The 24,949-nt window shown below is 37.8% G+C and overlaps 4 protein-coding genes across 4 annotated transcripts; 2 read left to right on the forward strand and 2 right to left on the reverse strand.

The window, feature by feature from the left end:
• Positions 1–1,132: 1,132 nt before the first annotated feature.
• LOC131822663 (olfactory receptor 9G1-like) lies at positions 1,133–2,050 on the forward strand. The gene has a single exon (XM_059158952.1). The coding sequence runs from the start codon at positions 1,133–1,135 to the stop codon at positions 2,048–2,050; it is 918 nt and encodes a 305-aa protein (XP_059014935.1).
• An 11,166-nt stretch (positions 2,051–13,216) lies between these two features.
• Positions 13,217–14,152, forward strand: LOC131822664 (olfactory receptor 9G19-like). The gene has a single exon (XM_059158953.1). The coding sequence runs from the start codon at positions 13,217–13,219 to the stop codon at positions 14,150–14,152; it is 936 nt and encodes a 311-aa protein (XP_059014936.1).
• Positions 14,153–16,207: 2,055 nt separating this feature from the next.
• Positions 16,208–17,161, reverse strand: LOC131822665 (olfactory receptor 9G4). The gene has a single exon (XM_059158955.1). It carries the CDS (start codon positions 17,144–17,146, stop codon positions 16,208–16,210), a length of 939 nt encoding a protein of 312 aa, XP_059014938.1. The 5' UTR covers positions 17,147–17,161.
• Positions 17,162–22,445: 5,284 nt separating this feature from the next.
• LOC131811069 (olfactory receptor 9G19-like) lies at positions 22,446–23,384 on the reverse strand. The gene has a single exon (XM_059139193.1). The coding sequence runs from the start codon at positions 23,382–23,384 to the stop codon at positions 22,446–22,448; it is 939 nt and encodes a 312-aa protein (XP_058995176.1).
• Positions 23,385–24,949: the final 1,565 nt, after the last annotated feature.

A 24,949-nucleotide genomic window follows, 5' to 3' on the forward strand; every position in this document is an offset into this window, starting at 1 on the left:
TTACAAACACATTTAGTGAAAAGAAAAGAAAATATGTTAAACTAATAGGATATATATAATATTAGATAATGAGCACTGCTAAGGAGAATGATAAAGCAGAAAAGGGATATAAGAAATGCCAGGGAAGCAGTTTTCAATATTGTGATCAGGAACACCTGAAAAGGCAATTGAGACTTGAAAATATAAGAGAGTTTGCTATAAAGATACTCAAGGAAGAGCATCCTGGCCTTAGAGAGAAGCAACTCCAAAGGCACAAAGCATCCCCTACTATTCTAAGAATTGAAAGGAGGGTTGCATGGCTGGAATGGATAGTAGGAATCAGAAACAGAGAGGCAATAAGCTTGTCCATCTTTGTAACAACTTTGGTTTTACTCTGAATAAGTTGAGAAGTCACTGGAGAGTTTGAAGCAAAAGAATAACATGATCTAACTGGTCTTTTAGCAGGATCACTCTGCCCAACTTGTTCAGAGACCCAACTGGGCTTGGGATATGAGGGAGGAAGCTGGGAGACCCTTAGAAACTCTGTGATAGTACCCATGGGATATCACAGCAGTTTTAGTCTAGGGCAGAACCACTGGAGTTGGGAAACACTGGTCAGGTTCTGGATATATTGTGAAGGTATAATCAAGATGTTGTTGATTAGTCAGTTACAATGTCAAAGTCAGAGAGGAGTCAAGAAGAGTCAGCAATTTCCCCTAAAATGGAAAATTCCATTTACTGCAGTGAAGAAGCCTGAGGGAAAAGCAGGCTAAGGAAGAATGGTTGGAACTCAGTTTTTCTTGAAATGCCCAGTAGATCTCCTGTAAGAGATGTTAAGTAGGAATTTGAACTTGTCAGTCAGGAATCCAGGAAAGAAAAATTATCAGAGTTAACAAATAAAAAATGATGGGTTTATGGACATTGGGAAGGGTATGTGCTATGGTGAGTGCTATGAAATGTGTAAACCTGACGATTCACAGACCTGTAACCCTGGGGATAAAAATACATTATTTGTTTATAAAAATTTTAAAAAATTGATAAAAAATAAAAATTAAATTGGAATTCATATAATTGTTTTTATTTAGCATATTTTCTGTTTATACAGCAAAATGATAAAAGCGGAAATCTCACTGTTTCTCCTCTTAGGTGAACTATGGAGAGAGGCAACCATACGGTGACTGAGTTCATCCTGGTGGGCTTCACAACAGACCCGGTGATGCAGCTGGTCCTGTTTGTGGTATTCCTTAGCGTGTACTCTTTGACCCTGGTAGCAAATGCCACCCTCATGGTGTTGATCTGTAATGACTCCCGGCTGCACACACCCATGTATTTCTTCATTGGGAATCTGTCCTTTCTGGATCTTTGGTATTCCTCTGTCTACACCCCAAAGATTCTGGTGACCTGTATCTCTGAAGACAAAAGCATCTCCTTTGCTGGCTGTGTATGTCAGTTCTTCTTCTCTGCTGGGTTGGCATATAGTGAGTGTTACCTGTTGGCCGCCATGGCTTACGACCGCTATATGGCCATCTCAAAACCACTGCTTTATTCTCAGGCTATGTCTTTAAAGCTATGTGCGTTTTTGGTAGCATCCTCATACCTTAGTGGCTTTATTAACTCTTCCATCATCACCAAAAGAACTTTTGCCTTGAATTTCTGTAGTGGCAATGTCATTGATGACTTTTTCTGTGATTTGCTTCCCCTGGTGAAGTTGGCTTGTGGCAGGAAAGATGGCTATCAGACTATACTATACTTCCTCCTGGCTTCCAATGTCATCACTCCAACATTGCTCATCCTCTCTTCCTACCTGTTCATCATTGCCACCATCATGAAAATCCGCTCCACCCAAGGCCGTCTCAAGGCCTTCTCCACATGTTCCTCCCACCTGGTCTCTGTCACCTTGTACTATGGCTCCATTCTCTACATATACTCTCGTCCCAGATCAAGCTATTCTTTGGACAGGGACAAAATAGTTTCTACATTTTACACTGTGGTGTTCCCCATGTTGAATCCCATGATCTATAGTCTGAGGAATAAGGATGTGAAAGAGGCCCTGAATAAACTCATTAAATAAATCAAGATTCTCTCCTTCTAATCAAATGCAATGACAATTTTTGGTCAGGTTATTCTGTTTCAAAAAGAGCTGCCATTGTGTCCCATCATGATTAACAATTCTTTCAATGTCAGTTAAGGAAAATGCACTCTTGATACATGACAATTTAAGAGACCTAAGAAAGATTAGAGCAATTGAGGAGATAGAATTTAAATATAAAATTTAAGAATTTGTATTGAATTTCATGTTACTCTAGATTAAAAACAAATAAAAAGCCTAAAACCAAAAACTCTCCTCTACCTTCATAATGTGACAGATCAGTCCACTCCTCTAGCATGAGAATATTTATGGCTGATTGATATATACAGAATAGTATCTATATGGTTATTTCCTAAAAACTATGAACAAGTAGGCTGAATAAAGTTTTGGTATTTTCTTATGAAAAATAATTGGTTGAAATGACTTCTATTCTCTTAAAATGATTTCTTAAGCATTTGTATATGCAGTTTGCCCCCGGAAGCATTAGCATGAAGACCCAGCAGCACCCATAAAATAACTTGATACAACTTGGATCAGCAAGCATGATCTCTCTAGTGGATTTTTGTAGCATATCTCCTTCAATTAAGGAAAAATCAGTCAAGTTTACATAGATGTGATTTTTATAAATCTCTGTGTAACTACAAGAGTTCCTCTTTTATTTTATAAGGGCAAAGTTGCAGGGTCTTCTACAACCAAATTGGACAATCTGAGCATTAAAACATGATTATTATGGTAATGAATAATAAACAAAATGAAATGAAACAATTTGAGAAAAAATCTCTATGATTAACTACCCATTACTCAAAAGAAAATAATTTATAGAGGTGATACAACACACAGGTGGTGAAAAAACAAAAGAATAAATATGATGAGTTGCAATTAATTTTGATTTTTAAAAGTGAGGCAATATAAATATAATCTATATCAATAAAAAATAAATATGTTTTACTGATAAAAGCAATAGTAAACAAACAAGAAAGTGAAATTTAAGCAAGTAGTCCTCCAAAATATAGGAACTCCCTGCAGACCAGGAAAGACCCATCAGCACCAGCAAAAACATGATTAAATAAATCCAAGATAAAATAAATCCATAATAAAACAAATCCAAGATATAAAATCAGTACTCGCTGTAACACATAGTACACCAATAGAAACAGTGCACAACAGTGTATTCCAAAATGTTTTATTTAGACAGTGTCCTAAAAAGGTTCTATTTATGCCAACTCAGACTCTCAATTTCTAAAAGCTCTCTATTTCCCACTAATAATAGTAAAATTCCTATAAAATATATTCTTCATAAGTAGTGTGAACAGATCTAATTGGTGTACCATAGCAGCAGAAAATCAGGTGTTTAATATTCCTTAAGAGAAACTAGAAAATACATTATTCCAGAGGGACACATCAGTTACAAAAAGTAGAACTGATGTAATAACCCTTCTTGAAACATCCTAATGTCATAAAATCCGATTTTTACTCTAATAAAGATGTTCAAGCTTCTTATTGAGAACTCCTATTTTAATGCATTTAGAAGAAACAATCAAGTCCTGTTTTCCAAATAAGTATTAACATCTACAAGAGACTGTAACTTTCACTGGACAAAGTGGAGAGGCATACTATTTTAGGTATGATCTCAACTTTAGAATCAAGTCGAAATAACTTACCAAGACCCTAGTGAGAAGACAAATTACAGCTAAGAATAATTTTAGAAGATGTAACATAACACAAATTTAACTAAATTTGTGGCACTGATGTTTTAGAAAATGTTTTAGCATATGTTTAAGTGTAAGCTTGGCAGTAAGTTTTTAAATTACAGTTGGTAATATTTCACCTGCAGCTTATGGTTGTGAAGCATGAAGAATCTCTCATATTAACTTATAATTAATTACATTATAAATTTCTAAAGGAATTTACTCAAATCCCAAAAGAAGTTTGAAGTTTGAAAGTTTTTTCTAAATTGTACTGTTTTGATGTACAAGTTTTACTAAATTAAACATTTTTTAAATGTCCCTGTCTACCTTCCGCTTGTATTACTCCAGTTTATTGACTCTCAACACCTCAGATCAGAATTACCTGGAAAAATGTCCATATTTCCTTATTATTGGGTGTGAGTCTTAGATCATCTTGTTTTATTTGGTTGCAATACTTTTCAAACAGAAAGCCAAGGAGATACTATGAAATACAGTGTTCAATCCCCTGGGTTCAAAACATAATTCTTGATATCATTTTGTAGCACTTAGTAATTCCTCGCTGGTGATTGAGGTCAATCACTCTGCCCACTGGAGTGACCACTGTCAATTCATGATCAATTCATGAGAAGCCCGACATGGCCAGTGTAGAGTCTCAGATTCCAATTAATCAGAGCATTGAGGACATTTACTTGGGGAATTCCACATTTGTGCACATAGATTCCAAATAAATGGAGTATAAGGTTATGGGTAAGGAAATTAAATTCTTATGGGCTATTTGATGTAATAGAACACTCTAAGGTAGAATTAAAAGTTCAAGAATTTTATTAGGGGAAACTATTGTGTCTGTATAAGATAAAGTGGAGAGGGAGCCAGAAGAAGCAAAAAGTGGCACTCAGTCATGAGGAAAGTCTGAGCATGAGTGAAGGGGAGAGGGAAGGAAGGATGGGCAAAAGCATCCTAGGCCATTGTTCAGTTTATGGTAAGTTCAGCAAAGGTAGGTACTTGAGCCAAAATTAGCCATCAATCCAGTGCCTATGAGGGATAGTCCTGCCTTGGTATCCCTGTTGTTCTCAGTAATTAGCTGGGAGCAGTCTGTGGGAAGCATGACCTTGATACAAATGGGGAAATGTATTTCAGAGATCAGCAGTTAGGACCTTTGCACAATTACAGTCCCTGTTCTTGAAAGGCTCATTTTCCTGGCCACCACAAGGGCCATGGCAACTCATCCCCTTGGTTCATAGACATGTATATTCTTGATAAAGCATGATGGAACCATATATTGGCTGCTGTTTTAAAGCATGCAGCAGACTCAGAGGACACCTCAACAACCATGAATGAGTTTTCATATAGCTCTTCCACGATTTGATCAGGCCAATCACACTTCAAATGTGTGTACAGACTACTATAGAATCACTTTAGAATGATAGAGCAAAAAGTAAAACTAATTATTTCTGTGAATTGGAGAAGATAGTTACTATTCCCTTGCCATCTAATATATTTCTTCTTAGAGGTAATGCTTGGTGGATACCATTTTCATGAAGAAGGCATTAGGTAAGTCTACATCTGCAAGAGCTGGCAAGATAAACTGGTAGGAAAATGAGCATGTAAACCAAACAAATCTCCCAAAATGTGATTATTCCTGGAAAGAAAGTCATTAGCTCTGTAATTTTAGATTAGGAAGAAGTAGTAAATTCTGGGTGCCTGAGTGGCTCGGTGAAGAAGTAGTGTAATCTAATCACCCTGCTATCCTACTGGTTCACCAATCTTCCCAGAAAATCATGGTATAGCAGAGGCACAGCTGTGATCGTTGTTGTTGGCATTTGAGATACCTAACAGTAGAAGTAGTGAAATTAGTCTTGGTGAAGAAAATCATGTTGTCAGGCCCATTCCAGTTACTCTAGCCATTTGTACAAGGGCCCGTTGAGCATGAACAAAAGAGGAGAAAGAGACTGTGTGTATACAGAGAAAGAGGCTGACTGACATTCACAGAGCATGTCCATCTATAAAAATGTGTTCTTTCATGATTTCCACCTTGTAGATCCTCAATCCCTTTCCCTCCAAAGAAATGAGTTAAATGATATGAATTGGGATTCCCACTCTTGTATCTTCAAGTCTTTGTTGGAAATACTAATCTCTGAATTTCCTCCAGGTGGAGATTTTGTTTACTGACTCAACAGAGCAATATCACCTTCTGCTTGAACCTAATAACCCTCATTCCATGGGTCATAGGTAGAATTAAAATGAGGATATTTTTTTTTTAATGAGGATATTGTTCCAGTCTGTGTATCTCTCAGTATATGTGTATCTACAGTATTATTTCTGGGTCTGGGTAATAATGATTGGCTATATAGCTGGTCCCACTGGACCTGCTGAAAGATGCATTCAGGCCAAAATAATCTTTTACATTGTTCCCATTCCTCACTGGCAATTATATACCTCTAGTGTTTTCCATCTCTGTGGATTAGTGTCAGTTCAGAACCAGTATCTAATAACCCACAGATGATCTGGGTACTTCCACTTTCCTAACATGGGTCTCCCTCATGAATGGCAGCAAGCCATCCACAAGAAGGCTTGGAGGAAGATGTACAGTATATACTTTGGCTAAGTTTCAAGGTCCCTCCTCAAAGGGTATTGCCTCACCATAAGTCTATGTTTTCAATGGCTGTAACACTAGCTTTGTTCACATTATATAGAAAGCAGTAATATAATTATATAAGTAGGCAGAAAGCCCTACCAGGATATCCTGACCTAGTTTTTATCCAAGTAAAAATAAAATGTTTCTCTTTTCAAGAAAAATATCACCTTGGTTGGTTTCCCATCTAGATCACTCCTTGAGAACCCCCTAATTCATGACACAGTGCCATTAACATCTGCACATAATATTTCGTTACCACCCAGTTATGGCATACTAGGTAATTCCTTCCATCTTCTCTTGACGAGTATCCACTGAAATATGGCTTTCTGACTGCCTGTTTGATTAAGTCAGATAGTCCAGATTTAAATTTAGCAGAACCCAAATCACTACATGATATTTATTGCATACCTCTGTGTCAAGAAAAAAAAAGTGCTTTCCTGCCCACCTGTCCTTCATTCCATAAAGCCACTGGTGATCATTTAAGTAAGTTTAAGGCTAGTGGCTGCAATAACTTGTCATTGTCCCATTTCTCACCATGATGGATTTATATATCTAGCCTTTAAATATACGAACAGTCCAATCCCAGTTGGATTATCTCCTCATACTACTTCTGAGATCAGTCACTGGCATTTTCACCAGGGAATTGTAGTCTCAAAAAAAGAATTCTCCATTATTAAACAATACCCCATTTGTCAACAAATGATTTTCTTTAATTGTCTGGTTAACTATTGCTCAAGTTTATGAAATCCTGAGGGGTAACAGGAATGTCCAACTCTAGGGATACAGAAGCTGTTATAAAAGTTTCCGAGGCAAGCAGATTTGAATTCTGTTGAGGTGATGGCATTGCTGAGAATTTTAGGTAAGTTGTCTGATCCAGATGTTAGTCATAGATGGAATTTTTTACTTGTTCCTCACAATCAGGACAAAGGTCATGTACATACTAAGCTATCATAAGTGTTAAAGAAAGGGCTCCTTTGAAACATCTTCACTATCTTCCTATTATAGTTTCTGGAAATGCCAAGTTCACAAGAAGAAAGAGCATATTTTACTATTAGAGATCAAAAAGGCAATTAATATTTTTTTAAAAAAAGACAAAGGAGAAAGAAACACCTCAGTGCACAAACAAACAGTTAATGTCAGGAACCAATTTAAAAAGCATTGTTAATATCTACAAAACAGCTGGGGCAACAAGATGAAGTAGCTGAGATTACTAGAGACTGTTTAGGGCTAAAGCCATCCCAGAAAGTTCACATTTCTTTCAGTTTGATATGCTTTAATTCAAAAGCATCACATCATATGATATTTCTGAGAAGAATACAAGACAAAAGGAACTATTGCTCACCACAAACCTTGATGCTCTGGTATTTAGGGATGGAAATGCTTTATTTAGTTTATCATACAAAAGTATAACTTCAGTTAGAAGAATCATATGTTCAGTGGTTAGCAAGCAAAGCTGGATTACTGCAGTTGGATTAACAAAACAGAACACAATTCTTCAAGCCGTCTCTTCCCAAGAAAATGTTTTTGTCCTAGCACTGGCAGTCAGAGTAGATCTGTTCATAGCTCATCTCTTTATGTATAACATTATGCAACACATCTTTAATTCCTCAATTCTTCACATTCTGCCATTATAATGGCAGACAGACTTCATGGTAAAGAATAAAAATAATGTAACTGAGGGGAATCTTATCTTGGTGTTTCAGTCGGTTAAGTGCCTGGATCCTGATCTCAGCCCAGGTTCTGATCTCAGGATCATGAGTTCAAGCCCCTTGTTGGGCTCCATCTGGGTGTGGAGCCTACTTAAAAAGAAAAGAAGAATATAAATGATATTTATTTCAGCATTTGTCAGACTTGATCTATGGACAATGTACAATATAAGCCCTTGGGCTCCTTTACTGAAAGCAAGTTTCTGGGTCCCACCCACAGGTTGCTAAATTAGAAATTCTGGAGCTGGGCCAGGTGATTTTTACAGGCTCAGAATTTGAGAACCACTGGCTGTCTGAGTGGTTATGATGTGCTAGGTAGTGTGCCTAGTCCTTACTTGAGTTACCTTCTTTACAACAACCCAAAGGAGAGATAAGTTATTCTCTAAATATGAAGAAATGGAGGCTTTACAACATTGGCTAGTGGTGGAGAAATTGAACCTTTGTTAATCTCCTGAAAGTCACACGCTTTTTCCATGATATCCTGGGTATCTCTGGTTTAGACCACTCAACTCTCATTGTAAAATCAGGCTTCCTGTCCATCACAATGGATAATCTGTTGATTATGTGAAAAAAAAAATCTGCACAGACTTACTCAATTGAGGCAAAGAAATATTTGGCAAAGCTGTTTGCAGGCAGATTCCTTTGTCTTTTCCTATTTTTGTTTGCAAAGATCAAGGCAGGGATTGCTCATGCCAGAAAATGCACATGGGATCTCAAACAATTCTGCTGATGGTTTAAGAAGAAAATGACATAATTAGAAGCCACCCAGAAATTCATTTCTATTGGTTTGTTTCTTTTCCAACTCAGGGCTGCCCATTCATTCATTCATTCATTCAATATTTATTGTAGGTCTATTACATACCAGTTATTATTCTAGGCACAAGGCATATAATAATGAATGAAAGAGACAAAACTTCCTGCTCTCATGAAACTTACATCCTAGTGAGATCTTATCTCTGCTTGGCTCCAGTGACCCAGTATGCCTATGAAAAATAGAAATTTACTACTCAGAGATATTCTTCAGATAGTTTCTATTTTTTCACATAATTCCCAGAAGACCCTATAGTAAGTCACAGAGTAAAATACAAAGCTGTGGAGTGTGGTTTCTTCACAGAGTGATAGCATCCTTTAAGGAACATTTCTGAAATGTCCAGTTGGATTTTTGACTGCCACAAAGATCAAAGGCCCATTTAATAAGCAATAGACAATGACGAACATGGTTTGCACCTAGGGGGCAATCCCATCGGGAGAAAAAAATGTCTATACCCTCTGCAGTGTCTTGATGGACATTTGTGCATTGAAAAAAGAGCTTTGTAATTTTGTGAGCTTGAAATCTACTCCATTTTACAAATAAACACTGTATTTGCAAGGTTATACTATCAATCTACTCAACTAGGAATCCAAAATTGAGGGACGAGTGTCATTTGTTTTGCTGGAACTTTATCAAGAATGATTCACCTTGTCAGAAAAATCTTATCACTGATGGAAATGCCAGTTCTGATATTTGGATCACTAATACTTTTGTGATGATTCTACATACATGTATAACCACTTCACCAAATGTTGCAGGATTTACATATTAAAATTCACACTATTTCAGAAAAAATCCTATAATTATTACCATGTAATAGTTGTATTATGAGCTACTTTTCTTTTATGTCACTTTTACAATTATAATTAGATGTTTTATATTTAACCACAAATTTGATTATAGGACTATAAGGGAAGCATTTTAAATGTTTGTTATAGAGTGGATGTTTTTCAATGTGATAAATTCAATTTTAATTTTAAAATTCAAATAGTTCAACTGAGAACTATTACTACAAATAATATCAAGGTGGGATAATTGTCTTTTTAAGCATTGTACGTGGCTAGTTATAAAACTATTCTCCATGGAGAATAATGTCAAGTCCCAGGCTTTTAGACCCAAAAGATTTACAATGACATCACTTATTTTGTTACCTGACATAACCAGATGGATTGTTTTGCTGGTCTCCACACTGAAATTTCTCTCTGATTCTCAATTTGTTTCTCTCCGAGGATATATGATAAATGTGCCAAAGACTTCTTCACAGTAAGTGAGGAGAGAGGTTGCTCCATGATCATGGAGGGAAACTGTGTAGGAGACGCAAAATTTTACCTTAGGGTTTGGGGCTGGGCTTGAGAATTTAATTGGCAGGAGACGGAGTGATAGGAGAAACACATACAAATGTATTTAACATAAATGTTACATGACATGGGAGCCTCACAAGGGAATGAAGACCCCGAGAAGCAACAAAATCTAAATGTTTTTATACAAAGTTGAACCAAAAAAAAGACAACTGTAGAAGAATAACTAAAATCTATGGGGGAGGCTAAAGGAAGATAAGTATTTTAGCATTCAGGAGAACTTGCCCCCTCGGATCACTACATTTTTATCTTTAGGGTAAATACCCAGTAGTGCAATTGCTGGGTCATAGGGTAGCTCTATTTTCAACTTGAGGAAACCTCCACAGTGTTTTCCAGAGTGGTTGCACCAGCTCTCATTCCCACCAACAGTGTAGGAGGGTTCCCCTTTTTCCGCATCCTCTCCAACATCTGTCGTTTCCTGACTTGTTAATTTTAGCCATTTTACTGGTGTGAGGTGGTATCTCATTGTGGTTTTCATTTGAATTTCCCTGATGCTGAGTGATATGAAGCACGTTTTCATGTGTCTATTGACCATCTGGATGTCTTCTTTGCAGAAATGTCTGCTCACAAATAATGGATAAAGATGTGATACACACACACACACACACACACACACTGAAATACTATGCAGCCGTCATTGAAATGAAATCTTGCCATATGCAATGATGTGGATGGAACCAGAGGGTATTATGCTGAGCAAAATAAGTCAATCAGAGAAAGAAGTCAATTATCATATGATCTCCCTGATATGAGGAATTTGAGAGGCAGAGAAGGGGGGGTGCTTAGGTGGTAGGGAAGGAAAAAAATGAAACAAGATGGGATTGGGAGGGAGACAAACCATAAGAGACTCTTAAACTCACAAAACAAACTGAGAGTTGCTGGGGGGTTGGGGAGGTAGGGATAGGGTGGCTGGATTACAGACATTGGGGAGGGTATGAGATATGGTGAGTGGTGTGAAGTGTGTAAGCCTAATGATTCACAGACCTATACCCTTCGAGCAAATAATACATTATATGTTAATAAAAATAATAATTTAATTTTTTAAAAAACAGATAAAAAACTTACTACAAGATTTACAGTAATTAAGAGAGTGAGCAAACTGTTGTGCCTTGGGTTAGGCAATGGTTTCTTAAATAAGATATCAAGAGCAAGCAAGAAGAAAAAAGATAAAGTGAACTTTATCAAATTTAAAAGTTCATGCATGCCAAAGGATATCATCAAGAAAGTAAAAAAAAGGGGCGCCTGGGTGGCTCAGTGGGTTAAGCCGCTGCCTTCGGCTCGGGTCGTGATCCCGGGGTCCTGGGATCGAGCCCCGCATCGGGCTCTCTGCTCAGCAGGGAGCCTGCTTCCTCCTCTCTCTCTGCCTGCCTCTCTGCCTGCTTGTGATCTCTCTCTGTCAAATAAATAAATAAAATCTTTTAAAAAAAAAAATAAAAAAAAAAAAAAAAAAAAAAAAAAGAAAGTAAAAAAAAAAAAAAATAATAACACAAATAATGGGAAAATATATTTGCATATAATAAATTTTATAAAAGACTTGTATCCAGAATGTATAAGAAGTATTACGATTGAGCAATGAAAAGCCAAAATAAACTAAAAGATGAACAAAAGATTTTAATACATATTTCTCCAAAGAAGATACTTAATAAGTACATGAAAAGTCACTTAATATTATTAGTTATTAAGAAAATGTAAATCAAGGGGCGCCTGGTAGCTTGTCAATTAAACATCTGGCTTCTAATTTTGGTTTAGGTCATGATCTCAGACTTATAGGATCAAGCCCCCCACCCCAGCTCTGAGCGCAACAGGAAGTCTGCTTGAGATTCTCTCTCTCACTCTCCCTCTGCCCCTCCCTGCCCCCCAAATAAATAAATAAACCATTTAAAAAAAAAAGAAAGTGTAAATCAAAACTACAATATCATACCACGTCACACCCAATGGGACTGCTAAAATCAAAAAGATAATAACTTGTATTGGGATGAGGAATTATTGGATCCCATATGCTTTACTGATATGATTGAAAAATGGCAGGATTCATTTGGAAGACAGTTGGGTAATGTCCCAGAATGTTAAATATAGATGCACCATATGACTCAACAATTCTACTCCTGGATATCTACTCAAGATAAATGAAAGCATATGTCGTTACAAAACTTGTATAAGGATTCCCATAACAGCATTGTTCATAACTGCCAAAAAATAGAAACAATAAAACATGTATCCATTGACGAATAGGTAAATGAAATATGGTGTATCCATACAAAGGGATATTATTTGGCAATTAAAACAAAGGAATGATACATGCTACAACATTAATGAAAAATAAAAATGTTCTAAAAAGGCATATTTGCAGGTGGTATACTCTGCCATCTCTCAAATGTCACCACTTCTAAACTACAGGGACTTTCCCATCTCTCATGGGCTTTGAGAAACTTGTCCATATATAGCTGGGAAATAAGAAAAGACTGTTTCCTCTCAGGGTCTAAGTTTAATTAGTTCCTCTCCCAGTTCATTTTCACCACACCATCTGGTTTGCTTTTCCTAATATCTCTAACATTAACTGAAAATATTTCCACATTTATTTGTTTATTCATCATGTAGGACTCTAAATTAAGTCCTCCTAGAATAGGAGTCAACCCTATTGTCCTCACTGCTGTATCCCAACGCCAAGAAGGCACCTGGACCTCAAGAAATATTTTTCTTGAAAAATAAGTAAGCAACCAAGAGCACTCAAGCTTTCCTATTGTTAAATGCATTTCATTGAAATGAATATGTTAATGCTCCCATCACCTGCCCTCGTCAGGCAAAATTCCTGCTCTGATCTCACTTGCCCTAACAGCTTATAATCTTGACTGTATCTCACAGGCTTATCACAGAGATTGCATTCCTGTAGTATGGGTTGAGGGAATTAAACTTTTCACTCTTTAATTTGCAGGTGAGGTCTCCTTAAACCATGGAGAGAAGCAATCATACAGTAACTGAGTTCATCCTAGTGGGTTTCACAACGGACCCAGTGATGCAGTTGGTCCTGTTCGTGGTATTCCTTGGCGTGTACTCTCTGACCGTGGTAGGAAATGCCACCCTCATGGTATTGATCTGTAATGACTCCCGGCTACACACAGCAATGTATTTCTTCATTGGGAATCTGTCCTTTCTGGATCTCTGGTATTCCTCTGTCTACACCCCAAAGATCCTGGTGACCTGTATCTCTGAAGACAAAAGCATCTCCTTTGCTGGCTGCCTAGCTCAGTTCTTCTTCTCTGCTGGCTTGGCATATAGTGAGTGTTACCTATTGGCCGCCATGGCTTATGACCGCTATGCAGCCATTTCCAACCCCCTGCTTTACGCTCAGGCCATGTCAAGGACATTGTGCATCTCTTTGGTTATATTTTCCTATACTGGAGGTTTTGTCAATGCAATAATTCTCACCAGCAACACATTCACCTTGGATTTTTGTGGTGATAATGTCGTTGATGACTTTTTCTGTGATGTCCCACCCCTGGTGAAGTTGGCATGTGATGTGAAAGAGAGCTACCAGGCCGTGCTGTACTTCCTCTTGGCCTCCAACGTCATCGCCCCCACACTGCTCATCCTCGCCTCCTACCTGTTCATCATCGCTGCCATCTTGAGGATCCGCTCCACCCAGGGCCGCTACAAGGCCTTCTCCACCTGCTCCTCCCACCTGGTCTCCGTCACCTTGTACTACGGCTCCATTCTCTACATCTACTCTCGCCCAAGTTCCAGCTATTCCCTTGAGAGGGATAAAATGGTATCAACATTTTATACTGTCCTGTTCCCCATGTTGAACCCCATGATCTACAGTCTGAGGAATAAGGACGTGAAAGAAGCCCTGAGAAAACTGGTCTGGTTAACACAGTCGGAAATCTGAGTTGACCTGTTATTTCTCAAATCAGTGCTCAGGGAGAATGGGCTGCTTCAGGAGCAGCATGGGGAACTGGCTTTTTTTAAACAGCACAGCTTTTTTTCTGGTCAAAAACAGCGAAGAAAGTTTTATTTATATTAGTTTGACTTGCTTTAGTGATCAAACTATAATCTATATTATAAAATATCGGTTCAATTGAATATTAACATAGTTTTAAAAATCAGCCTCAGGGCTTAATGCAAAATGGAAGTATATATATTGTTCTTAAGATCCTAAAAGATTAAATTTTCCTTCACTGTCTCCTTAAGATCTACCTATTTTTTCCCCCTACATACTGAGCTTTAAGGGAATGTGAGTAAATTCTGGAGATTTGTATAATACACCCCAAATCCTTCTCATTCAGTACTTACAGAACTTTTGTAATAGAAGAATTTTTTTTTTTTTTTAATGTAGGGGAGCCTAGGTGGCTCATTCAGTTAAGCATCTGACTCTTAGTTTCAACTCAGGTCATGATCTCAGTGTCATGGGATCCAACGCCAAGGTGGGTTCTGTTCTCAGCAGGAAGTCTGCTTGAGATTCTCTCCTTCTCCCTCCGGTCCTCCCCCTGCTATTTCTCTCTCTCTTTCTTCATCTCTCTCTCTCTCTACCTCAAAGAAAATAAATAAAAATCTTTATAAAAAATAATTTTAAAATATTAAGAATATTGTGATGAAAAGAGAAGGCATTAAGGTGTTATTTGATGAATGCAGAGGAAAAGAAAGATCAGAAGTGTCAGAGCAAACAGAAATGTTGAAGTGACTCCACCTACTTGTGTAAAATTTCAATTTACATGCATTTTATAGGGTGCCTGAATGGCTCATTTGGTTCAAGTTCTGCCTTCAGCTCAGGTCATGATCTCAGGGTCCTGAGATTGAGTCCTAATCAGGATCCTTTCTCCACAGAAATTCTGCTTCTCCTTCTGCCCCTCCTCCCACTTGTTCTTTCAATATCTCTCTCTCTCTCTCTCTCTCAAAAATAAATAAAATCTTGAAAAATAAATAAATAAATATGTTTATTTATTTATTTAATGACCATGCCCGTTAGAGTAATAGCTATAGTCTTTCAATAATAAAGTACTGACTGGTAAGGCACAAGCTACTCATTTGTCACATGTAACTAATAATCCTGAATTTTCACTGTGGTTTTAAGGAGTATTAAAAAAAAATCAATTAAGTTTGTTATGTACTGAATATTGAGCTGTAATTTTCTTTATGCTTAAAATCCTCTGGTGAGAAAAAAAAAAAGAAGTAGTGAGTCTAGAACAGAGTGGAATTTTGTTAGTCAACTTATTGGTTATGGCTTGTTCCACTTGGTCTTGACCTTTTCCTTCACAGAGAACATGTGGTGTTATGAAGTGAAAGAGTGTAAAGCAGATTACTTGTTCTATTCTCTGTGGAGATTTCACTCTTCTGAGGTGATATACAGTTTCAGAGACACATATCTCTTCATGGATGTAGAAAGATATTTTGGCTGTTTTTATTTCCTCATTCTAAAGAACTCTTAAACATATTGCTAATAGTCAATTGATGTAGAAGACTCAAGGTTTACAAAGATATTTTCTGTATACTCAGAGCTTTATGATGAAGCATGGAGAGAATGCGTTACTAAAAATAAATATTTATAAAATCTTGAGTAAATTTCCAGCAGTTTAACCATTCAGATCCTCTCCCCACACAATAAAATTTGCTTCCCAAGGTTCAAAGACAAACTGCATACACAAAAACTATCCAATTCCTATTCTCTTTCCAAAATACCCCAAAGATAATCAAGAGAATAAGTTTTATGTAAATCTATCACTACAAAAGAGCAAAATACAATATTGTAAAGCATCAAACAATCCAAAATTAATTAGTTTAAAATAGTTTAATCACCAAATAGTGATAAACGAAGAGTGGTTTCTTCAATGTGTCATTGCTTTAAGTATGACTTGTATTTACTTGAAAATTGCAATGATTACCAGCATACATATACGCTAATAATTTGGAAAACTATGCAATAAGAACATTCCACAAAATATAACCTTCATCTCTGCAGTCTTATGGTTTGCGTTGCTTTCCAGAAGGCCTCTTTGACGTCTTTATTTCTCAGGCTATAGATGAGTGGGTTGAGCAGTGGATTGACCACAGTGTAAAACAGAGCAGCCACTTTGTCTTTCTCCAGGGAGTAGGTGGAACTTGGCCTTGAATACATGAAGAGCAGGGATCCATAGAAGAGCATGACTGAAATGAGGTGTGAAGCACAGGTGGAGAAGGCCTTGCGCCTTCCTGAGGCTGAGCGGATCCTCAGGATAGCCAGAAGTATGTTGCTATAGGAAATCAGGATGGCAAGAATGCTGGAGAGGACCGTGAAGCCCACCACACCCAGGAGGACTTTTTCATAGATGTGGGTATCTGTACAAGACATTTTTACCAATGGTGGTGCATCACAGAAGAAGTGGTCAATAATATTTTTACCACAGAAACTCAAGCGGAAAGTGTTGGCAGTATGAGCTATGGCATTCAAAAACCCTCCTATGTAGGAGCCAGCGACCAGCCCAGTACAGAGAGACCTGGACATAGAACTCGAATAAAGTAATGGGTTACAGATCGCTGCATACCGGTCATAGGACATGGCTGCAAGGAGGTAGCACTCAGTGTAGGCTACAACACAAGAGAAGAACAGCTGGGCCCCACATCCAGCCAAGGAGATTCGTTTATCTTCTGAGACACAGTTAGCCAAGATTTTGGGAGTATACACAGAAGTGTACCAAAAATCCAAAAAGGACAGATTGCCAATGAAAAAGTACATAGGCGTGTGTAGGCGGGAATCAATTCGGATTAGAATAACCAGGGTCATGTTCCCTGACAAAGTCATCAAATAGAGCACCAGAAATATTCCAAATAGAATCAGCTGCCACTGTGGGTTTGCTGAGAAACCCACCAAGATGAATTCAGTCAGAATGGTACGATTTCCTACCTCCATGTCCACAGAGGAGAAAGCCTGATAAAGACTTTGAGGGGGGAAAAAATCATTTTGCAGTTGTTCTATTGAAATAAATAAACAAAGGCCTAAGTTAAGTCAGTACTTATTAGGACATTTATGGACTTTTATCCATGATTACCTAGAATGATAGAATTTCAGTCTGTGGCTTGGGTAGACCACAGGTATTAGTGTTAGAATCTGATTGTGAACTTAGGGCTTTCCTACAGGGCAAGGCCCTTATTCCAATGAGAGAAGAAAAACAAAGCCCCCAACTGGTTGTTTGATTGAGTGAAGGAGACATGCATGAAAATACCCAACCCAATGTTAAGTACATAGTAAGTGCTCAAAAAATTTTAGTATCCTTCAAGTATTATTGAGAATTTATGTGTCTGGCATTGTGCTGATAATTACACAAATATCAACGTACTGTACCACTCTTGTAACTATCTATACAACATTTACATTAGATATGGTATATAATATAATTAATATAATATAATAATGTAATAATCACTGTGCTCCAATTAATATTCTAAATTCTAATCTTGAAATACTTAATCCTTTCTATAATTTCGTAAAGTAGGCACTATTATGATTCTCATGGTGTTTAAGAAACAAGTCCAAAGTCACCGAACAGATCAATAGCAGAGCTGGTATTTAAAAACAGAGTTTTCTTTATCAAGAGTATGTGCTCTCAACTGTTAAGCCATTTATGTGTTTTATAACTAAATGGTTTTTCTTTTGCTCTCCTGGTTAAGGCAATATATAATCCTCTGACAACTTGAATTACTTTACTTAATAAAAAGATCATTAAAAAAGCCTTTTTTAAGAACATTCTTTCCCCACTTTCTCTTGTTGGTCAACGAGATTCATATACATAGCTGAGCTATTTTTGGATATTGTAAATGCTGAATATTAGGCAAAGCACAATCTTTGGTGTCAATGACAGACTGAGAAGCCATGAATCCTTTCAAATTATCCCAAAGCCCTAAAACTCTGAGGGAGAAGCTAAAAGGAGGAATCTAATTCAAAACATATGGAATTGGGCCAGTAGCCGGTAGACTATCCCTTAGTTAAAAAGATAGTGGGAGAAAGTTAAAACCAAGAGAAGATTGTGATTTACTTCCATGTTCAGAACATTCTCCTTTGAGCTAAGCCAGAATCCATTTGTAACTGGACTGTCAATTGTAATGTTCTACCCCAAAGTCCACTGTTCCTCTTTAATAAGGAAAGGAAGTATCTTAATCTTTAAATATTAAGTCTTGCTATCTTTCAGATGTAGCTTACAATGTTCAGAGAGGACATGATTTGACTGATAAACTTTAGTAGATAAAGCCTGGAATCCTGAAGATCACTCATTCCTCCAACTATTTCCATATAATGGATCTCATCTCATTAGCACACAAAACACAGATGCTTTAGTCCTACACCTCCTTCCCTAAGTGGGCTTTAACTTAACCTTTACAACTCTCTCTTGCTACTTGTCTTCACCTATTTAGGACTTCAACCAAACTAAATTACTCACAAAATCTCCCCTTAAAAATCTCACATCCTAGGAGCTTCACATGTATTGTGCTACACTGGTGTTCATTCCTACACTATAATTTTTTTTTTCTGAAATTGCTCAAGCTTGAGTAATAGTTATCTTGGCAGGGATTTATGGTCATTATATTGATAATGTACAACCCGGTGGATGATAGCCATCATCTCAGTAGTTCCTATGAACCTCCTCTGCAGTGTTATTATTTACCTACACAATGAGAAATACCTGTGCCTTATGAAGTTCACCTTCAATGCAATAAACCTTGGGGGGAAAATGAAAATATCTGACAATGTCTATTATTACCCTTCTACTCCTGCCCTCCAGAGAGGCAAATAACTGAAAAGAATTAATGATTTTTTTGGTCTATTAGTCAGTCTTCACGGAAGAAGAGCTATTGAAAAGAGACCAGAGAAATGAGTCCAGTGCTAGCCCGTTGTAAGGATAAGGAGGAGAGGAAAGAAGTTCCATGAGGATAAAAAAAAAAAAAAAACGTATATCAGAGCCCTCACATGAGAGAGAGTCTGGTGAACTCCAAGAGTTGAGAGGGGTTAAGTAAAGATGGGATGTATAGAAGAACCATTAGGTGAGCCACAAGAGCGATCAGCTTACAAAGCCTATTGGAAGACATATTAAGGATTTTGGCATTACAGGAACACAAATAGTTTTGGGGAAAATAGAGCAGAGTTAGAGAAAAACAAGAAGATGGGTATTGCTGGTGACAAGAGGGCATGGGATTTGAAATAGAGTGACAAGAAAGGGTCTTCATAAGAAAATGACATTTGAATGGGATTTGCAGGAGATGAGGTGTGAGGCCCATTCTGGTCTATTTTCCCCAAGACATACCGTCATCTTCTAGCTCTGGGATATAGTTTGTTGTCCATTTTCCCTATCAGCATACTGCATACAACATACAGCACACAGGTCAGTATGATTTCTCTGTTTTGTTTACTGCTGTACCTAGCACATAGAACCCAACACATAGAACTGTTCCCAGCAACTAATTGGCACTTTATAAATATTTCTAGAATGAATGAGTGGGTAATTACCTCTATATCTTGAAGCTCTTTTCCCCCAAAGTATTGTCTACTTCTAACCTCATACAAACTACTTAAGACAAATTTACCCTCAGCTAGACTTTTATTACTCAGTGTACTGTATTGCTTCAGCAGGAAGATGATTAAAGGACTCTTAATCATTACCCTCATAACCATCAGGATGTCCTAAAATCCATCTTGAATTTAAAACAAATTGCAATGAAGGGCACTTGGGTGGCTCTGTGGGTTAAGCCTCTACCTTCCACTCAGTTCATGATCTCAGGGTCCTGGGATCGAGACCCACATCAGACTCTCTGCTCAGCAGGGAGCCTGCTTCCCACTCTCTCTCTGCCTCCCTCTCTGTCTACTTGTAATCTCTCTCTCTCCCTCTCTGTGTCAAATAAATAAATAAAATCTTTAAAAATATAAAAAAATTAAAATAAATTGCAATGAAAATGTGGATGTGGAATAAAAGACACAGAAAAAGTCTGAGCCAACCATGCTAAAGCACCCATGTAGAATGATTTCTCAAGATGTGTATTCTCCTGTTTCCTGCTCTTCCACTGGAGGACTAAACATTTGGGGGAAGAATGTGTCCCTCTAATACCTGAAAACTAGTAGCAAGAAGTGAAAATATCACACAGTGTAGCTTGGACACTATAATCCAAAAGTAGGTCAACCATATTCTCTTTTTGTTTACCCCACTGTGTTAGTAAATACATGATGACCCAACATAACTACCAGACTGAAGTGCAAATTCTAGATGAACATGAGGCATCTCATTAGTGGACTCTTATTTAGAAGACTGTGTCTTTCTGTATGTGTGTGTGGCATAACAATGATCCTTTGAGAGCCATGCCTGACTCTGTATCTCCCTTCTAATTTAGCTGAGTCCAAAGAGAGACCAAACACTTATCTACCCCTGGTTCTAGTTGCTTACCCTTGGCAAGGAAGGACCGATGCTGGAAGTGACAGGCTTTTCTCTTTCCTCTGACATTTTGGCATGCTTTGTTGGACTTGATATGTACATTTTCTCATAGACCTTTGAGACCTCTTCCACAGAGCAGAAATATACACTTCAGTCTCTAAAGAATCAATTAGAGTTCATTTACAGTATTGGGATAGTATGTTAATTAGGACATGATGAAATGAAAAATATTTTACTAAAATCTCACTGTCTTACCATTAAATCACAATATAATCACAAACGTGTCTGATAATAGAAACTCCCCAAATTGTTCTAAATAAGCTTTTTTAGAGTGTATCATTTGTGGTTTATAATTTTTTCTACCGCCAGATCTCCTATTCTTCCTTGTCTGTACTGTGCTTCCAGGCTACCTTTCCTTGTCTCATTCATCAGAAAACTCTTATTAAAACCTGTTATTATGGATTGAATGGAAACCTTCTAAAATTTGTATGTTGACTAATAGTGACTCAGAATGTGTGTTTGGAGATAGGGCCTCTATAGAAGTGATTAAGTTAAGGGGTGCTTGGGTAGTTCAGTAGGCTAAGAGTACAACTCTTGGTTTCAGCTCAGGTCCTGATCTTGGGGTCATGGCATCAAGCCCCTTGTTGGGTTCCATGATCAACATGGTGTCTGCTTGAGATTCTCTCTCCCTCACTCTTTTCTCCCCTTTTCTCATGCTATCTCTCTCCCTAAAACAAATAAATAAATCTCTTTTTTTTAAGTGATTAAGTTAAAATGAGATGGTTAGGGTGAGCCCTAATCCAATCCAAGTCTTCATAAAAGAAGAATGGAAATTTGGACTCACGAAGAAGTACAAGAGCTACTTGTGCACAGAAAAGACCAAGTGAGGAGAAAGCAGGAGGGTGCCCACCTACAAGCAGAGGAGAGACCTCAGAACAAATCAACCTGAGTGGACCCTTGATCTTGGCCTTTTCTGCTCCAGAGCTGTGAGAAAATAAATTTCTGTTGTTTCAGTCACCCAGTCTGTGGTATTTTGTTAAGGCAACCCTAGCAAATGAATATACTTGGCTAATAACACTAGGGCTTTTGTTGTGTGAGCACAGCTTCATGTTTTATATGTAAAAAGACTGAAAATTAGGAAGTGAGAGACACCATAATGAAATATTCTCTAAGTTGTAATGAATTCATACATAAAGGTGAACAAGCAAAGAAACACAAACATTCATAGAACCTTAAAGACTATTCATTCTTCACTTAGCAGAGATTTTCACAATGAATCTTCTCATGGATGTAAAAGCTTTTTGAAATCTTTCTCTCTATCTCTCTCCCTACCTATTTCTATTTATATCTCCATTTCTTGGTCTTTATACAACTGCTCTTCTTTTACCCTTGATTTTTCTAATTGTTGAGGAAATACTCTTTCACTGAAAGCACACTCTGACTCTGAGATATTTGCTCTGCCCTGTATCTGTTGCCAAAAAAAACTTTTTATCATGACAAGCAAAATAAAACAAAACAAAACAAAAACTCTTATTCACCCTTTTCAGAATCTCAGGAATTTTAGACTAGTCCCAGGTAGCAGGCATAAGAGTTATTCCAAATATACCAACCGTGTTTATTTTACACACCTACTCAAAGACATTAGTGCCAACTTAAAAAGACAATTGCAGTCAAGCGTTTCCATATTATCTAGTAATTTATTTATTTATTTTTGTTATTTCTGAGAGTCTAGGCTAATAACAATGATGTGGAGATTACTGAGAAAAAAGATACAGTCATATTTCCCAAGTATTTTCATTTAAAAATTGGTGCCTTATCTAACATTTTCTTCAGAGCATCTTTAACATCTTTATTTCTTAAGCTATAGATCAAGGGATTCAACAATGGTATCACCACAGTATAGAACACCGATACCACTTTATCCCTTTCCAGGGCATAGCTCGTACTTGGACGGGAGTAAATGAAGAGAATTGAGCCGTAGTACAAGGTGACAGCTGTCAAATGAGAGCCACAGGTAGAGACAGCCTTGAGGCGGCCTTGGGTGGAGCGGATCTTCAAGATGGCAGCAATGATAAAGAGGTAGGAGGCAAGGATGAGCACAGCAGGAGCAATGACATTGGAGGCCAGTATGAAATAGAGCACAGCCTGGTAGCTCTCCTTTACATCACAGGCCAACTTGACAAGGGGGGGTAGATCACAGAAGTAATCATCAATAACATTGCTCCCACAGAAGCTGAGGGTAAATGTCTCACTGGTAATGATGATTGAGTTAAGAAAGCCACTAAGGTATGAAGCTGCAATAAGACTTGCACATAACCTTGAGGACATCACCTGTGAATAAAGCAGAGGGTTGGTGATGGCCACATAACGGTCATAAGCCATGGCAGCCAACAGGTAACACTCACTATATGCCAACCCAGCAGAGAAGAAGAACTGAGCTAGGCAGCCAGCAAAGGAGATGCTTTTGTTTTCCGAGATGCAGGTCACCAGGATTTTTGGGGTGTAGACAGAAGAATACCAGAGATCCAGAAAAGACAGGTTCCCAATGAAGAAATACATGGCTGTGTGGAGCCGAGAATCAGCACAGATCAGAGAAATCAGGGTGATGTTCCCTGAAAGACTAGCGACATAGATGATGAAGAAAATGACAAAGAGTACTTTCTGTAACCACAGGTCTGATGTAAACCCTAAAAGTATAAACTCTTTCACTTTGGTGAAATTTTTCTCATCCATTGATTTTGGGTTTCTATGGTCCTTTTCTGTGAAAAGATTAATAAATATGTCAATACATCCATATATCAACTTCCCTTATCATTTGCCATTTTAAATCCCTGAAATACCCAAGAGATGCATGTATGTTGTTCAACGCGAGACATGTTCATGCCATAGTGGATATCACTTTTTTCAGACTACTGAGAAATCAGTTCAATGCTGTGGGGGAGAGATTAGTTATCAGGCACATAACATAGCATGCACCACCATATTTTTTTTTTTTTTGAGTATAGCTGACACACAATGTTACATTTGTTTCAGGTGTGCAACATCGTGATTCAGCAAGTTTATACATTATGCTATGCTCACCACAAGTGTAGCTACCAACCGTCACCATACAAAGCTATTAAAATACCATTTAAAGTACTCACTATGCTGTTCCCTTTATTCCCTGTCACCATATATTTCTCAATTAATTTTTCCTCCTTACCAGAGAGGGTGATTGAGTTATCTTTTCTCTTTGCACCTAATAGAGTGCCTTGTGATAGATGTTAAAAAAGGAAGCATGAAGTAACGCTCTGGTTTCTCTGCTGGTCATTAACTCCTTTTGTCTTTACTAGAGAATTACACCCAGAAGGATACTTTTTATTATTCTAATCATATTTTGGAATATCCTTGAAAGCAATAACTTTATTTTATTCAACTTTTTATCCACAAAACCAGGAACACAGCTATGCATCAAGTAAAAAGTGTATAATTTGAATAACAGTTTTCCTTTAATAATAGGAATGTGAGCCATAGCTACCACCATGGATGGTAAAGGAAGCAAAATGTTAATCCGTGGCTAACTGTGTTCATGATGTGGTTGAATATCCTAGAAAATGTTAAAACAAAACAAAGTGCATGGTTTGGAGCAAAACAGTAAGCTGCATATGGCCCAGAAAGACAGGCAGGTTCTAGTTCCAGGAACCTGGGAATATTACTTTATATGGGGAAAGACTCATTGGGTTCAAAATTAAGAATCTTGAGTTGGGGAGATTATCAGGGTGGGCCCTTAGTGCCATCACAAATATCCTTATAGGGAGGAGGCAGAGGGAGGTTTAACTACAGACACAGGAGGAGGAGGTAGTGTGGCCATAGAAGCAAAGACTGGAGAGATAGAGCCATGGGGACTGCCAGCACTACCAGGCCTATGAGGCCTGTGAGGATTCTCCAATGGAGCCTCTGGGTGGAGAGTAGCCCCACCAACACCTTGATTTTGGCCCAGTGATATTGAGTTTGGACAGCTGACCTCCAGAACTGTGAAATAAATTGTGTTGTTTTGTGCCACCAAGCTGATGATGATTTGCTAGTACAAGAGGTTGTGGAATTCGACCCCTGACAGTCTTCTTTCCTTCTGAGGCAGACGCAGGAGGCAGGTGTGTTGCCAGCAAAGTGGGAAGCAACATCTCCATTTGTCTGTGTTAAGCCCCTAGGATGCTAACTTCTCCAGCACAGCACAATGAAAAAAAGGCTGAATTATCACTGTCAGGGTTCTGAGCTAATATTTCTGCTTTAGATCCAAGGTTTTAAAATTCTCTTATGTT

The sequence above is a fragment of the Mustela lutreola genome, chromosome 1 (assembly GCF_030435805.1).
Source record: "Mustela lutreola isolate mMusLut2 chromosome 1, mMusLut2.pri, whole genome shotgun sequence".
Lineage (NCBI taxonomy): Eukaryota > Metazoa > Chordata > Mammalia > Carnivora > Mustelidae > Mustela > Mustela lutreola.

Excerpts from the sequence above, each read along its gene's own strand:
- LOC131822665 (XM_059158955.1), bottom strand. The coding sequence starts at position 17,146 with ATGGAGGTAGGAAATCGTACCATTCTGACTGAATTCATCTTGGTGGGT.
- LOC131811069 (XM_059139193.1), bottom strand. The coding sequence starts at position 23,384 with ATGGATGAGAAAAATTTCACCAAAGTGAAAGAGTTTATACTTTTAGGG.
- LOC131822663 (XM_059158952.1), top strand. The coding sequence starts at position 1,133 with ATGGAGAGAGGCAACCATACGGTGACTGAGTTCATCCTGGTGGGCTTC.
- LOC131822664 (XM_059158953.1), top strand. The coding sequence starts at position 13,217 with ATGGAGAGAAGCAATCATACAGTAACTGAGTTCATCCTAGTGGGTTTC.